This window comes from Grosmannia clavigera (assembly GCF_000143105.1).
Source record: "Grosmannia clavigera kw1407 unplaced genomic scaffold GCSC_146, whole genome shotgun sequence".
In the NCBI taxonomy this organism is placed as follows: Eukaryota; Fungi; Ascomycota; class Sordariomycetes; order Ophiostomatales; family Ophiostomataceae; genus Leptographium; species Leptographium clavigerum.
Genome location: NW_014040795.1, coordinates 509776 through 527455, shown reverse-complemented (window position 1 = coordinate 527455; position 17680 = coordinate 509776). Strand labels below are relative to the sequence as shown.

Here is a 17680-nt window from a genome sequence, read left to right as displayed (position 1 = left end):
TTTTAGTATAAACCTTAAGCAGTATTTTAACTTCGGATAGTCTTTAATTCCTTACTAGTTAGGCTATAAAGAATATTAATAAAAGGTTTATTATATTTCATATTCAACTACTAAGGGTTATTCTAAAGTGCTTAAGTTTAATAAGAATTATATTTCCTTTAAGCGTTATTTAGATTATACTAAAAGCTTTGTATTAAGTTATATACAAGTTTAATAGTAGTAAGGTATACTAAAGGTTTTACTTTACTTAATCTTTTACTTTTCTAGCTATTTATTATCTTAAGATTATAAAGGGTTAAAGTAATTTATATTAATAATAATAAAAATATAATAGATACTATTATTATTAATAACTTTACTAGTATTATCTCTTTACCCTTTACGCTAAAAAAAGAGTAAAATAATTTTCCTAAACATTTAGTTAGTTACTATATTAACCTCTTATAAAAAGTCTTTATATATATCTTAATCTTACCTACGTTTAGCTACTTATTTAGTAAAGATATCTTAAATTTTACTTAGTAAGTTATTTTTATCCTTTTTAAACTAAACTATATTAACTAAAACGTATTTAATAAGCAAAGCCATAATAGTAATATATAAAGAGTACTACTATAAGTATACAATTTATAACAAGATAAAAGGCAGGATCAAGAGGTATAAAAGAATAAGAAGTAAAACATTGTCTTACCCCTTTATAATTATTTAAAAGTAAGCAATTACAAAGCATATATATGCCGTAATAGCGGTCTAGCAAGGCAGAGTTCTAAAGGGCGCCTAACAAGCGTTTCCGGGAGCTATCCCTTTTATTCGCTATTATTTACTAAATATAGCTTAGTGCTTTTAGCAAGGCTTAGCGGTACTTTCTTTACTACTAGGCAAGACTTGCTAATTACTTTACCTTAGCCTTACTAGGCCTCGCGTAGCATGTATATACTCTATATTGTAAGCTTACTTAATTATTCCTAAATTAGACTAGCATCTTATACTCTAGTGTATCTTTTTCTTTTTATAACCTTTTCTTCTTTTTAAAGCGCTTATCTTTAGTTTTAAGGCTATTATATAATCTAATACTTATTCTAGCTAAAGGAGTACTAGTTAACAACATATATTAAGTTTATTAATTTAGTAAAGGAATGCTAGTATAGCTAGCTTTAAGTAAAGCTATGCTTTTTATTAGCCTTTTTACTTTTTACTTTTTATATATTAAATATTACTTATTTATAATATAAACGTTTATAGCTATTATTTACGTTATATGCTTTTATGGCTTTTTATACTTTACTTCTTACTATTATACATTAACAGTTTAGCTATATTTGTCTCTCCTTTATACTAGTTACTTTAGTAACTATTAGTAAGGTAATTATAGAATATTATATTATAATTACCTTTATCTTTATTAGTATAATAGCAATTAAGTACACAAACAACACAAACCTTTTAGCTATTAGTCCTACCACTAATATTTACATAACTAAACTAGCATTTATATAAGAGACGATATAATTATAGGCGGCCTAGCGCGGAATAATCTTTGCTCTAGCAAAGAGCAAACTCCTCTACTTTTCCTAGTAGCACAGCGCCCCTACTACCGGTCTACGATTAAGCCTAGACGTCTTTCTTTAGCCTAAGAAAAGCGCCTAATTCCTTAGCATCTAACTAGACTATAAACTTTAGTTTAAAGTGTATATAGCAGCTATATAAGAGAAACTATAGATATAAAGATACGTACTCTACCGCCTAGCAGTAAATATGTAAGGCGTAATACTCTTATAGGCTTAAAGGATCTGCTTAGTAGTACTATAGAGTATAATCGCTTATATATTACTAGTCTTTTATAAACCTATGCTAAGAGGCGGATACGTATTTAGCGTAGCGCTAGCCCTTTAATCTATATACTATAGATACTTATGCATAGTTAATAAGGTATGTAAATTTACTATAACTTTTGCTTTTTACACAAAAGTATATACTATACTACTTAATCTTTACTTTAATTATATTTTAGCTATATTTTTTACTAACCTTATATATAAATAAGAGGCTAATACTTTTAGCCTATAGGTCTAAATAGTATAGTAATCGGCCGCGCCTTAACCCTAGCTAGCAATATAAACTTTACGGCTAGCGCTACTATAATCTTTGCCGGCTAAACTAAAGATAATACGCTAATAGAACAGTAAAGAAGATAAAAGGCAAATAAAGCAACTAGTATATATTAAAAATACTAGCTATAACAACGCCTTTTTAAGAACTATAGCAATATTAAAGCTACTACTACTACCTTACTAAAGCATAAAGCAGCCTTCTTATATAGATTTAAACCAGCTATATTAGGCTAACTAGATACATATACTACTAGCATTAAGCAAAGTTTCCTTTAATTCTAATATAAACACTTAAAGGAAATAGCTAAGCACGTTATCTTGAACTACTAGGCTAACCTTGCCGACTACCCTTGCCTACCCTAGTAGCTATATAATATAGTATAGCTTAAATATACTTTAGCGGTAAGAAAGACGGCCTAGCCTACTACTACAACCTCTTAAATTTGTACAAACTACTTATTTAGCGTAGGCTTTACTTTACAGAGCTTACTATCCTTTTACGCTAATTATAATACTTTTAGCTTGTTAATTTGCTACTTTTAAAAGGCTATTATAGCTGTTTTTAAATTAATTGCGTAGCTAGCTTTATAAAGAAGGTACTATATAAACGTATTTAAATTACTCTCTTTCTTTACTAATGTAATCTACTATAACATCTGTTAGCTAGTAGATACTATATTAAAAATAATATTGCTAGATTAAGTATAGTATAAAGAAGTAGTATAAAGTATATTAAGAGTCTTTAATATAGCTAGAGTATATAGTGCTTATAGTAAAATAAATAAATTTTAAAGCACCTAGCTTAAAGATATTAGCTATAGTCTTATAGCCTTTTAGCTGCTTTTAATATTTGTTTTTATTAAGGCGTCTTATTTAGTCTTTAATTAGTAATAGATAAAGTTTTGCTTATAAGTAGCGTTTAAATTGTTAAGGTTAAAGAGGTTAAAGAGGTAAAATTAGTATTATAACTTAAGTAGTCAAAAGCAGCTTATATTAAAAGGCTAAGTAATATGAAAAGAGTAAGTAAAGAGTATAATAAGCTAAACCTTATTATTTATATACTTAATTAGAAAATAATTAGAAATATAGCTTTTATAACTATTAAGAACTAGTAGCTACTATTAGTTTATATTATTTAGCTGAGTAAAAGGTAAAAAGATAAATATAGGCTAGTTAACTATAAGTTTATTATTAGTCTAGCTTAAGTTATTTATTATTAGGGCTAGGAAACTAGTACACTAGTACTAACTAGTACTTTAAAACTAGTACTAGCGGTACTAGTGTACTAGTATTACTTATAGTATTAGTAGCTTTTAACTTATAATAATATTAAGAAAGTATATAATAATATAGTAAAGTATATAATAAATAAAGTACGCAATAGTATTTAAAAGAAAAAGAAATAATAAGCAAGTAAGTAAAAATAACTAACTAACTAACTAACTAACTAATAAGTTCTTAATTCCTATACTTATTACTATCTAAACCTAAGTTCTTTTTAAACTTATTTAAATCTTTAATCTTCTACCTTTTTAATAAAAGAATCTTTTTAGCTATATCCGGAAGAAGCTTATTTCTAGGCTTAGTAATAACATTATTACTAAGAAATAGCTTTTATTAGCCCTTAAAGTAGTAATTTATTAGCCCTTAAAGTAGTAAGAATAGCTAGGTAATATCTAGCTATTATGCTTAAAATAAGGTATTTTAAAGCACTATTAGCTTAGTACTTTAATGGATTAGTCTAGTAATAAATTAGTTAACTATTATATACTTTATATTAAAAGGGTTTTATTTAACTTACCTTTTAGCCTTTTTCTTCTTCTTTAAGGTATAAGATACATTCGTCTTTTAAATCAGCTTTTAAAATAAATAAATCTTTTTCTAAATCGTTGTTTAAATTATTGCTTAAAGAATCGTTATATAGGTCTTTGTTTAATTTATCGAACAATATATTAATAAGAAGGTTATCAACCCTACTAATTACTATTAAAGTACTTTAGTACTTAAGTACTACTAGTACTAGTACTAGTATTTAGTCGTACTAGTACTAGTACTAGTGTTATAGTGCTACTCTAGTATTTACTCGTACTAGTACTAGTTGTACTAGAGTAGTACAAGTACTACTAGTAGTACTACTAGTACTTTTCCTAACCCTGGTTACTATAGAGAACTAATTATTATATTTATCCTTAAAAAAAGCAAGGAAGTACTACTAGTAAAATAACTTACTAGTAAAATAACGTAAAAAGAAAGAGCTTTACTAATAACTAAAATATACTTAAATATTATTACTTATATTTAACTTTTTACTGCTTTTATAATTTTTAAGCTCTTTCTAGCCTTACTAATAACTAAGCTATTCTTTATAAAGCCTTTAGCAAGCTTAGTTCTATTTATATTATACTAGTATTCAAGAGGAAGTTTATAAATAGTTAAATGTTAAAGCGTAGTAACAAATGCACGTATATTTAACTCTAAAGCACTATTAGCACAGAGATTTTTAATTAAAGTCCTACGTAAAGTCTTAATCTCTAGGTACCTTAGAAAAAACACTAGCCTTCTAAGACTTCCTAAGCTATTAAAGGCATCCTTTAGTAGCTAGCAAAAGCTATGCAATACTAAGCATTTAGCTATGCTTAGATAGTAATCTAGTGCACCAAGGTATTTTCTAGCTGCGGTAATATAACCTGCTGCTTTTTAGTGCCCTTTTAGCGCGTTAATGTACCTGCTAAGTAGTCCTAAAGGGTGGTGTATAGTACGCAGTAAAGTGCAGCGGCATTTTGCACGCTAAGGCTGTTATTAACGCTCTCTTTACGTTATTTATATTGTTTTTAGTGTACTAAGACATTACGAATACGATGTATAAGAAATTAGCTTTTAAAAGCTATTATTAGCGTTGCGGTAGGTGCGTTTTTTAATAGACTAGCAGGGTAAAAGAGTAGGTAAGATTAATTTAATTAATAGTTAGAAGGGGGGGGAGGTGGTTAGAAGGAGGGGTAGCGGACTTAACATTTAGGATAGAACGGAAAAACTTAAATATAAGCTGTAAAGAAATACTTGCTTAATTATACAACCTTAGAAAGTCAATAGCCTCTTTTTACCTTTTCTCTTTTTTTTTCCTTTTTTCTTTTTTTCTTTACTACTTATATATAACCTTACTTGCTTTTATATTAAGCTATATTGGTTTTTTCCCAAAGGGTTTTATTTCAGCTTACTTAAACCTAATATAGTTAAGATTAACTTTATTATTAACATTTATATATAAATTAACTAATAGTAAACTAAATAATAATAACCTTTATTTTTATTTATTAATAAGTTGTTAGCAAATAGGCAGATTACTTATAGCAATAGTTTAGCTAAGGCCTTAGTAATCTTTATTTTAAAGAAGGATAGTACTTTATATATATACGTTAACTACTTATAAGGATTTGTCTAAAGAAAGAAGTTATAACTAAAAGAATAAAACTATAAAGGTCTAGCCTAATAAAAGAAGTTGCTGTTAGGTAAATCAAACTAGTTAAAAACTAAGCTAAAGACGAAAGATATTTATATAAGTAAGCCTACGTCCCTTCTAACTAGCTCTTACTTCTTGTCTAAGTAAGTTACTAACAATCATAGCGTAGAGTAGTCTATAGCTAAAAGGTAATGGCTTAAAAGGTAAACTAGCGCTTTTTAGTTTTTGTGTTTAATTAAGGTATCCTACTATAGTCTCTGGCAGAGTACGTAGCAGGTTACGTGCCTTGACTAACCTAGTTATTCTAGGCCGAGAGCAGAGCTAAGGACTTACATTAGGCTATAGCCTATTATATTTACAAATTCGTTATAAATATATTTACTAGTATATATATTGCTTAATTTATAAAAGCCTTTTTAATACTTTAGTAACTAATAAGGTTATTAAGGTAAAGTAAAGATAACTTACTAATAAGCTTATATAAGCAATTATAATACTAAAGTAAGCTATTTATAAATTAAAGTTTAAGTATTAAACGTTAAAGAAAAGCTTTTAAACGTTTTAATATTCTCCTTTAATTTGCTATTTAAGCTTATTAAGTTAAGTTTATGCGTTTTATCTAGTATATCCTTAACCTTTTTCCTATTAATTGTAGAAGCTAGCCTTAATAATAATAAGTTTGTTAAGCAATGAATTAGTTAGTTAGTGTTTTAGATACTTACTTGATATATTAACTTAGTAGGGTTTTTAAACAAATTAAAGTTAAGTATATTAAAAGATAAGTTATTCTTTATAATAAAAGTAAGAATTTTATTATAAACGTTGTCTTTAATAAATAATTTAACGTCTATATTTGTTTAAGCCTATTTTTAAGACTATAAATTAAAGAAGTTTAAAGGGCTATTATTCATAGTTTCTTCTTTTAATTCAATTAGTAAAGTAATTAAACGTAAAGTAATATTAATTAACTTACTAGTTTATTACTCTTTTTTAGTTTTAGCCTTTTTATTAAAGGCTATAATAAAACGTTTATAACGTTTTATATACTTTAAGCTTTTAAAGTCTATAAGCGTATTAACCTTCTTATAGTTATACGTATTAGTTAGTTAGTTAGTTAGTACAGTATTGCTTACGTTATACACTTTACTAATACTTCTCTTTCCTTATTTAACTTTATAAAGTAGTAAAGTCTGTATAATTAACCTATAGTTAATAATATAACTTATTAATTTAAAAGTATCTAAGATAGAATTAAGGTTATTATAAGAAGTATTCTGCTTACTTCTTTTATTACTAGAAGTAGTAATAAAAGAAGAAGTAACTTTAAAGTTAAGGTTGGTTGTATAGCCGTTAAAGTCTATTTTAACTAATAAAAGTTAGTAAGTTATATAATATAAATATACCCTTTTAATACATTTTAATTATAAAAGGTTATAGACTATATTATTTATAAGCTTTACTACTTATTCTTTAACTAAAAGTAGTAATATATAAGCTTACGTTTTTGCATAAAATATATTAAGCAGAATAAACTAAGGAACAAGCTATATTATAACTTATAAGTAGTATAACATATATAAATTAAAAGCTTCTAAAGTAAAGTAGAAGAAGGGATTAAAATATAATATAACTTACTAGTAAGTAAAAGAATAATAATAAACCTAAAAGTATATTATCACTATTACTGTTACTGTTGCTGTTATTTTTATTTTTATTATAATAATAAAGAAAACGTAACGTAAAAGAAGATAAAGGCTAGTATTTATATATCTTATATTATAATAAAAGCTTTTACATTACTTACCTACTAATTACTATAGAAGCTTCTAGAATACTTACTTACTAATTACTATAAAAGCTTTTTTATCCGTACTAGTACTAGTTATACTAGAGCAGTATAAGTACTACTAGTAGTACTACTAGTATATTTCCTAACTTTATATATAGATTAAATGCTTATAACTATACGCACTTATACCTATACACTATACTACTATGCCTATAATTAGCTACTAGCTTAATATAGTATACTAATCAAACTAAACCTAAAAAAGGAAGATAACTATAAGGATATAGTAAGTATAATAACTTTAATAATAGCTAAAACCTTAAAGATAGTAACTAATAAATATATATTTTATTAACATAGCTAATACAATAGTAGCTTAGCTTAAATAACTTTGCGTATAAGCTATTTAAGACGATGTAAATAAAGATATTATAGTAGTCTTTTATATATTCGCTATATACTAGTTTAAATAAGATATTATATAGCTAAATAAGCTAAGGCATTAACCAAAAACTACTTTTACTTATATAGTTATATATAATATCTTAGTAGGTAGTAGTTCTTTAGTCTATACACCTTCAAAACTAAGTTAAAAATAATACTTAAATTATTAGCTTAAGACTTAAGGCTTTAATTAAATTTCTTTATATTATAGTAGCTACTACCTTTCTAGTAGCTATAGGTAAAGTTTATATAATAATTAAGAATATATAATATATAAGATTATCCTATACTATAATAATAAACTATCTATATATTATAAATGCTAGATGTAAGGATATATAGTAGATTACTAGTACAAACCTTAACTATACGCATACTATAGTATAGACTACTAACGCTAGCGTTATATAGCTATACTAAAATTAGAAGCGTGCTTAAACTACCTTAGATTATATCTAGCATACTACTCTTAATATTTCATAGTAAAAGTAGTATAAGATAAAAATATAAAGGTAGCTTAAACTATAGCAATAGTAGTAGTAAAGGCCGTACTAAACTTAATCCTTTCTTTTTACTTTACTTTATATATATAGTGTTATAAACCGTTTTTAACTATAAGTAGTGTATTATTAAAGTATTATACTAAGCAAAATATAATAGCACTGATATCTTTCTTCTTTAAAACCTATAGTATAACTAATCTACTTAAGATATTCTAGGCGTAGTAATTAACTAGTTTATTAAGGTTTAGCTAAGTAACGGCTAAGTTATAGCTTATATCTTTTAGTATATACTAGCTAGCTTATAAACTCTTACTAATACTATAAATTATATCCTTTTTTCCTTCTTTTTTGCTTTAAGCTACTGTATATATATAATATTTATAGCTTAGACTTATACTTACAAGTATAAACCTTCTTTCTCTTTTAGCTAGTATAGACGCTACTAGGCAAATATACCTATTATAACTATAGCACTAGTAACAGACAACTATTTATTATTGATTACATATAAGTAACTGTAAATATATAAGCTATATGCTTATCCTTTAACTCTGCTAGATCTAACTACTAACTATAAGTATGCATAGTTAATACCTTTTACTTGCTCTTTAACTGCCGCGGCTTTAGCTAATTCTATACTATTAAAGAGTATATTCTTAAACTTGCCTCTTTTTTTTTCAAACCGGTCTTTAACACCTTCACCTTACTAAAAGAGATTAAAAAAATAACAAATAAGCTAGTTAGCTTGCATTATAGTATAGCCTTTACTATAACCCTTACTAAAGGACTAGCTATTAGCTACTAATAACGAGAATAAACTATAAACTATAACTTTACCACTTATAACCTTTAGGCAGCGGAAAGGACGAACAGAGCTTAATAAAGAAGTAATAAAGTAGCCGCTACTATTAAGATAGCACGTAAAAACTAAGCATATACGCTTTAAGATATAAGTATAGCTTACTAGCAAGGTGTAGTCTACGCTACGTTAGAAGGTAAGAACTTAGCCTAGCGCCCGAAACAGTAGGTAAGACTATATAGCTATAGGCCTATAAAGGCTATATACCTTTCTTTATTATATAAAGTAAATAGAATAATAAGTAATTATAATAAAAAGATAAAAGATAAAAGAACTATTAGCTTATTTCTTTTTAATATTATAAGCAAAACCTTTTAACTTAAACTAGTAAACTAGGCCTAGAATATTATATCTTAAATAATCACTAAGGATAAGATTGCTAAAGTTGTTAAAGGCACTTTCTTATATAAGGTAGTAAGTTTTAATAAGATTTTTAACGCTTTTCTTTAAGTATGCCTTTAATAGGATACGCTATAGCTAGCCTAGATTGCTATAGCGTCTATATAACTAAGCTACTAGCTAATAGCATTTAAATACTCTTATACTATGATAATCTTAAAGCTATGTAAGACTTAAAAGGAAAAGAAGTAAGCAAAGATATAGCGCCTTATTATACTCTTTAATACTATTAATAAAGCAATTAAAGTAGTTAAGACTAACTTTATTATTAACATTTGTATATAAATTAGATAATAGCAGAATAAACTATAATACCTTTGTTACCTTAGAGTATACTAATATATAAATATATTATATTACTTACGCTATATTACTTTTTACTATACTAGCCTTATTAGCTTAGATAGTAGGCTAGTAAGGAAGCTTACGCTTTAGCTAACTAACTACAATATATAAAAAAAGTTAATCAACTTACTAATGACTAAAATAAAGGAAAAGGTAAAGAAAAATATAGCTTAGCTAGTATAGTTAAGTTTTATATTTAAAGTTTCTTTTTAAATTATTATTTTCTTTTACTTTTATTTACTTATTCTGTTTTATTCTTTTATCTTATTTTTAAATATTTATACACTATATTTAAACTACTTAAGTAAAGTAATACTAAATTACTTTATATCACTAATTAAACTACTTAACTAAGACGCTTAAAAAGTTAGTGTTTTTACTATCATTTCTTTTTACTTTTACTTGATTTAGTTTATTCTATAATACTTACTTCTTACTATAATACATTATATACTATTTAAATAGTTAGCTACGTCTTTTACTAAGATACGAAAGGCTCTTACTAATTAAACTACCCTTATATACCTTTAATATAATAGTCTAGTAAGTATATAATATAGCATTATTATATTTACGCACTTATTTACGCACTCTGCTTTTATTTTTAAGTTTTAACCTTTATATTATATAGCGTAGTCTGCTTATTGTATTACGCATTACTATATATAAGCACTTTAATTAAGCTTAACGTATTGTTTAAATAAAAGCAATTAAGAACTTTATCTTACATGATAATCCTCTTATTTATCTTTAACATTTACTAAGCATCTTAATTTAAGTTCTTTAAGAAAGCCTTATGCTTTTAAACCTATATAGCTTAGCTTAGCGCAACTTAACTACAGCGTTGCTATAAGTACTATTACTATATTATTATATGGTGTAGCTTAAGTAGCCTGCCTAAGGCACTTTAGCTTATAACTGCCTTATACTCAGTTCGATCTAATTTATTAGTAAGGTTGTAGCTGCCTAAGGCACATCGTGCACTGTGTAGCTTAATAAAACTCCTTAGTGTAAGAGACTTACAATATTAATATAGTGGATGCCTTAGTATACTATATACTTAGGCCAGCGTTACTAGTAGTTAGACTAACTATAGTATAAAAAAGACTAGCTAAGCTTCTTACGCTAACCTTAAAATAAGCGCTTTAATCTACTACTAAAGAAAAAAAGCCTTCGTAGCTAAGATTACCTTAGCGCTTTCCTTAAAGTTAGCTTTTATTATTAAGCTTACTTTTATTATAAAGCTACTTTTAATAATACTAGTTAATACTATAAGTCTAAACATTATAGTATCTAATAAAGACAACTAATAAATAAAGTATAGCTATACGTTAAATATAAGAATAATAAGTAAAGTAATAAAAGAAGACTGAGTAAAGAAAAGCTTATAAATGTTAAAGTATAAGAAGAGCTATAAACTAAGTATAAACAATAACTCTATTACTACTATACTAGATAACTTATATAGTAAAGTTAAGAAAACTATAGTAGAGTAAGTTATGAATATTATAGTTAAATTGAATTAGATAAAATAGTCCTTACCCCTTTTTACCTTAAATTTTAAGATAATAATAATAGTTACGCTAGTAGCGCTAAAGGAGTAAACTAGCTAGATAATATTTACTAAACGTTACTACGCTAGGACTAATAAGTATCTAGTTAAATATAATACTAAAAAGATTAAAAAGAATGTTAAAATAGCTAATAGTTAAACTTAATTTCATATGTATTTAAGGAACAAAGTACTAATTTTCTTAAATATATATTTGCTAGGTATAGCCTGCTTTTCTTTTATCCTTATAATAATTAGTTACTTTCTTATCTCTTCTTACCTACCCTTTTTTATAGTAAAAGGTATAAATTGTTTTAAGGAAGAAGTAAGTAATAAGAGAAGTAAAGTTTTAGGATTACTTATTTTAGCTATGTAGGATAATAAGTTAAGACTTTTTATAAGATGTTATATTATTATATAACTAACTTTACTTTTTTTAATTAATTAGATATAAAAAAATTTATACCTTTTTTTACTACTTATATACTTTAAATATATAGAACCCTCTCTTCTTTCTTCTTTGTAAGAAAGGGAGAGATACGTATGTATACACGCAATTAATTAGTTAGTCATAAAGATATATATATAGTATACTTATAAAGCAAAGACTATGCCTAAGACATTACTAAGCAAGCTTGTCTTGCTATCTCTTTTAAGATCTTAAAATAATCTTATATAGCTTTCCTTCCTTTTCCCTTTTATACTAGCCATATACTGCCCTACCTTTTGATAAAGGAAGGTGCCTTACAGTATCTTTATTTGTGTATAGTTACGTGTATGTATTGTTGTTAGTTTAAGTAAAGGCCTTACTTTACCTTTGCTTTTAATATTAAAAATTAAAGAAGTATAATAAAGGCTTAAAGTTTATAATTACTTCTAAACGTATTAAAGGGTTAAAGATGTTTAAAAAGGTTTAAACAATTAAGCTTAGTTTTATATGAGACTTTTAGCCTAATAGAAAAAGTTACTATTAAGTAGATTAAACTAGTTAAAAACCAAGTTTCTAGAAGAAGAAGAAGACATATCTACATAAGTAAGCTAGCTTTATCTTCTTTTAATATACGTCTCTTCCTTTTTCTTCTTTCTTTATCTTATAAGTTCTTTTTAAAGAAGGCCTCTCGTCCTTACTTGCGTAAGTTACTAGTAACTCTACGTAGTAGGCAAGGTCCTTAGTAAGCTATATATAGCCTATAGGCGGTGGCTGTAAGAGGGGCTATAGTAAGAATAACCTTCTAGAATATACTAAGGGTAGGGCTAAGGCTTTATATTAAGCTACAGCCTAATACAGTATTAGCTATTAAAGATAACATACCCCTTTATACTGTAAGCTAGGAAATCTAGTTAGTGGGGCAAGTTTTTAATATATTTAAAAGAGCGCTATCCACTTCTACCTATAACTATACTAGGCAAGCTTACCTTATCTTCCTTCATAAGATTCTAAGATAAGCTTAGAAAGCTTTTCTTCTTATCTTTTAAACTAACTATATACAACCTTAGCTTATTGTATAGGAAGGTGCGTTATAGTGCCTCTTTATATATATAGGTATATATATTAGTAAGTATATATTATTAGTTTACGCTAAGGCCTTTAAAAATAGTTTTTTCTTACTTATTTTAACTTATACTATAGTCAGCCTTAGTACTTACTTTAAGTAATAGCTTATAAATAAGTTAATATATATTAATTTAGCTTAAATTAAATTATAAGTAATACTAACTTATACTATAATTCAGGTTTTAATTTTTAATTTTTTAATTTTAAGAAACAATTTAAAAACTTTTAACTACTATTTTAGTTCTTTACTACTATCGTTGTTTTTATTATTTTAAAGGTCTTTATTAAGCTTAGCCTTATAAATACTGCTCTTATTAGCTATATAAATACTACTTTTATTACTTAACTTATACTTGGCACTTAATTTAACAATTAAAGATTTACTGCTTAGTTTGCGGCTAAATGTTGTATTCTAGCTAGCCAAGATTATGAATATAACCTTAGTTATCTTAACAAGGCTCTTTCGTCCGTTAGATTAGTGCTTAAAGCACTAAGGCTTTACAAAGCGTATTATAAAAAATTTAGTTTAGCTTCTCCTAGTCCTCTTAGGCTAGGCTTATATAAAACTTAAAAGGGGCAATACATAGCAATTATATAACGGGTTGCACTAAAAGGAGCAGAAGGCTAAATAAGGTAAGGTGTACAGAGTATGCAAAAATTGTTGTGTGCTAAGGAAGAAATGAATATATTCCGACCCTTCTAGGGGTCCGTATTAATACTAGTGCCATACCCCGCGTCTGTGCCTTCTGACCAATCACAGGCTTGTACGACCAAGTGGGGCATATTCCTATGCTTAACACGAGGCGGAGTCCGGCTAATTCAACTAGTGCCCGATGGGCTGCTCCGGTGGGCTACTCCGGTAGGCTGCTTAAAAAAAACGGGAGAAGTACTCCGTACTCCGTAGCCACAAACACTATAGCAATGTTGTGGCCGCACTAGCATGGAATTGTTTAGGACAGTTCCCGGCAACAACCGGCACATCTAGACTAACAGTGCAGCAATACGCCAAAGTGCGAACATGTAGCTATAACAATGTCTAGGACGACGCCCGCCGCGTCTGTATAGTAAATATATTATTCAACACCCTACTATTCCGTATCTTCTATAAAAAAAATTTAGTACATACGAAAGGACACCGATCTTCTAATCCTTTAGACAAGTAAATGCAGAATATCTTGCAAACATATACACGGATACAACGCCTGCATACCGCTGCTATAGCTAACTGTTCACCGTTAGTAGGTTGATAATGCGTTCGCTGGCAAGCTCCGCCATTGCCTCGTATAGAAACGTTGGATTGGAGGTCGTTGGCGCTGGGCTTAGTGAGCCGTCTATGACGAATAGGTTGTCTGTGCCGTAGACCTTTGCGTTAATGTCGGCACACGAGCCGTTGTTGTATTTGGTGCCATCGCTTGTTCCAACTGTACACGAACCACCCCAGTCTAGAATTCTTAGCCATACTGAAATGATGCACAAATATTTTTAAAACCAAAACGGCGGAGGACGAATAGCCACTTACGATTGTTGGTTTTGTTCGCGTGTTCCCCGAGCCACTCACGGTAAGACTGGATAGTGCCAGGGACGGGATCGGTCACAGTAAGCCCAGGGTATTTACTAGAACCATTGACGAACCGCTCTAGAGCTTGCGCATAGAGCTCCACATCCAGTCCATTAGGATCGGTCAACCAAGGCCCCGCCCCATCGGCGAAGCTTAGCGTGCCAGTAGTATTGAGAGTGATCCGGCCACGGCTGAGCGCGCCCTCGTTTAGGTTGAATTGACATTGGAAGGAGCCATCCTCGACGTTCGGAGAAGAACAAATAACCTGAATGTTCATATACTTGCTCGTATCAAGAGGGTAAGCCACCTTAATCCAGCCGCATAGGATGCGTGGCACAATTGTAAGCGGTCCTGCACGCTGGCTAAACAACAAATCCGCGTCGGCTTTAATGTAGTTGCTGCCATCGTAGAAACCTGTAATGTTATAGTATGGCAGGGCTTTAGTGTCATTATATGTGAAGCTGACAAGGCCGGTCGGGTTATCGTGCAGATTAGCTCCAACGGCATTGTTAATAATCCACTCATTCTGTTCGTAGGGCGTATAGCCGATGGCAGCTGCCGTAATCAGCTCAGACACAGGGCCGATGCCAGAGGCAAATAGTAGAGCGGGGGTGTTCCAAACACCGGCAGAGAGGACGACATTCTTGGCCTTGATAATCGTGCCATTGACATACACGCCTGTGATCTGGCTCCCTGTCCGAACAACCCGTGTGACAGGGCTGTAGAGCTTTAGTGTAAAATTAGGATGTCGCTTAGCATCCTGTAGATAGCCGACCGACGGCCCTCCTCGCTGGCCACCTGCCTGAGCAAACATGTCGCGACCAAAAGTATTGTACTTGTTGTCCACATCTACTGTGTTATTCACTTCATTGAGACCAATAGAGGACAGCACATTAGACATCAGGCCGTACACCTCGTCTTGATAAAACTAGCGCACTGTCAGCTTGCAGTAAACTAGTAAACTTCGGCATACAAAGCTCTTGGTATTTTTTACCTTGTTGTCGGTAGACCAATATGGTGTGTGGGGGATGCGCTTAACCGTTCTATGAATTGCCGCGTCGAAGTCGGCCACAGTCCATCCGTCAAAGTCAAATGTGTTCTCAAGGTAGGCGCGCGGTGGCCACCATTGCTGCATAGCGTTAACAGATGTGCCACCACCTAGCTGGCACGCTGCACGCTGGCCGGTTGGCAGATTAAGGCAGTAGTAGTTCACATCGCTAGGTGCCAGGTAGTAGACCATGCCATCGTGCCTGGTTAACGTGTTGTTTGGGTATTCTTTCTGTGTCCAAGCTGGAACCTCACGATTTCCATCGCGCCACAGCATAGGGCCACCATGCTCAAGCAACAGCGTGTTAAGCCCAGCTTCCGCAAATTTTGTTGCCGAGACAATGCCGCCAGGACCGCCTCCAACAACAATGATATCGCTATTTGTGGTTAGATTCGGTAGGGGTAGGGTAGTGGGAATAAAGGGTATCACTTGCTATTCAACGTCCACCGCAGTCGATATACGTCCAAGCACACTTATCATCAAGGACCATACTAAGATCGGTTTTTTTAAGAAAACCATTTTGTCAGATGAGCAAGAAAACGATGTGTTAGGAGTGATAGTTTATGCATGCTAGAGTATTGGATGCACCATTTATATAGCCGACAAGCTATGATACAGTTATAGGAACTCCGTAGAGACTTGTCGTTATACGACGTAGATGGTTTTTTTATCTGTACTCCGTAAGCATTACAAATAATACTGGTTGAAAAGCTTGCCTACGACGTACGGAGTAGCCGAGGGCGTGTGCAAATGTGGACAGGCTAATACGAGTTACTGGTAGCTTGATTTTACAATACTACGGTAACTAGGATTGTACCGAGTATGGCTGCCTCCAACATATGATAATAATAAGTAAAATACGAGGAAGCTAGCAAGGAAAAGGAAAGAGACAAAATCGGACCGAAATGCCTTCCTATCTATATGATATCGTACTCCGTACTCTGTATACTCGTATAGTGAAACAAATGAAATGATACGGGTATACGAGGTAGATAGGATTTTAGTCAGACTTGCCCGCGGTGCACTTACTAGGTCTGAACCGTGGCAAAATCACTTTTAACCAACATAGGGTTTCAAGGCCTGTCAAAACGACCGTTAGTACTGATAGAAGTACTGCTCGAATTTACATAGTGGTAAAGATATAAAGACACGCTAAAGAAAACCCCTGATATAGGACGCGGACATTATCTTACCTACCTAAAGCTAATAAATATTATTAGTTTAGTCGTTTACTAAAGTTATTGTAAATTGCATATATATAATAAAGAGCTATGCCTCATAACTATATCAATACAGCTTCTACTCTATTCACTACTAAGCTATAACGTAAACGTGCTACCTTTTAAAAAGCTTATAAAAGGCCTATAGCTTACATTATAAGTTAAAGAACACTAAGGTTACGTCTAATAAGGTAGTATAAAAAGGCTAACTTTAGTTACTAGTATATAAAGGTATACTATATACTAGCTTAAAATAGCGGTAGTGTATGGCCAATTCTTTTAGCTAATATCTATACTAAATTAATTAAAGCTAAGGCTATTCATTACCAGTTTATTATAAGCAAGGTTGGGAAAAATACTAGCAGTACTACTACTAGTACTAGTACTATTAATAACTAGAGTAGTATACTAACACTAGTACTAGTACTAGTATTACACAAGTGCTAAAGTACTATAGTAGTAACTAATAAGTAATTATTCTTAAAGCTTTTATTATAATATAAAATATATAAATACTAGTCTTTATCTCTCTTTACTTTATATTTTCTTTATTACTATAATAATACTACTAATAGCAATAGCAATAGCAATAGCAATAGCAATAGTAATATTGATACTAATAATATACTTTAAGTTTTATTATTATTCTTTTACTTTACTAATATTTTATATACAATCGTTTGCTAAAGTGTTTAATACTAACAAGGTAAAGGAACTACCCTTATTAGCGGACGTAAAGCACTTAATTAAGCTAAAAGATAGCGTAAAGGTGCTATATAGCCCTTTATACCTGCTATCTCTTACCTAGTAAGAGAAGCTTTACCGCTTTATTAATAAGTT

General features: G+C 29.9%; 1 protein-coding gene across 1 annotated transcript; it reads right to left on the bottom strand.

Annotated features, from left to right (window-relative positions):
• Positions 1–14235: 14235 nt before the first annotated feature.
• CMQ_5921 (cellobiose dehydrogenase) lies at positions 14236–16110 on the bottom strand (the record flags this gene model as incomplete). Its single annotated transcript, XM_014316567.1, has 4 exons — positions 14236–14435; positions 14534–15500; positions 15567–15996; positions 16094–16110. 4 exons carry the CDS (start codon positions 16108–16110, stop codon positions 14236–14238), a joined length of 1614 nt encoding a protein of 537 aa, XP_014172042.1.
• Between the last annotated feature and the right edge of the window lie 1570 nt (positions 16111–17680).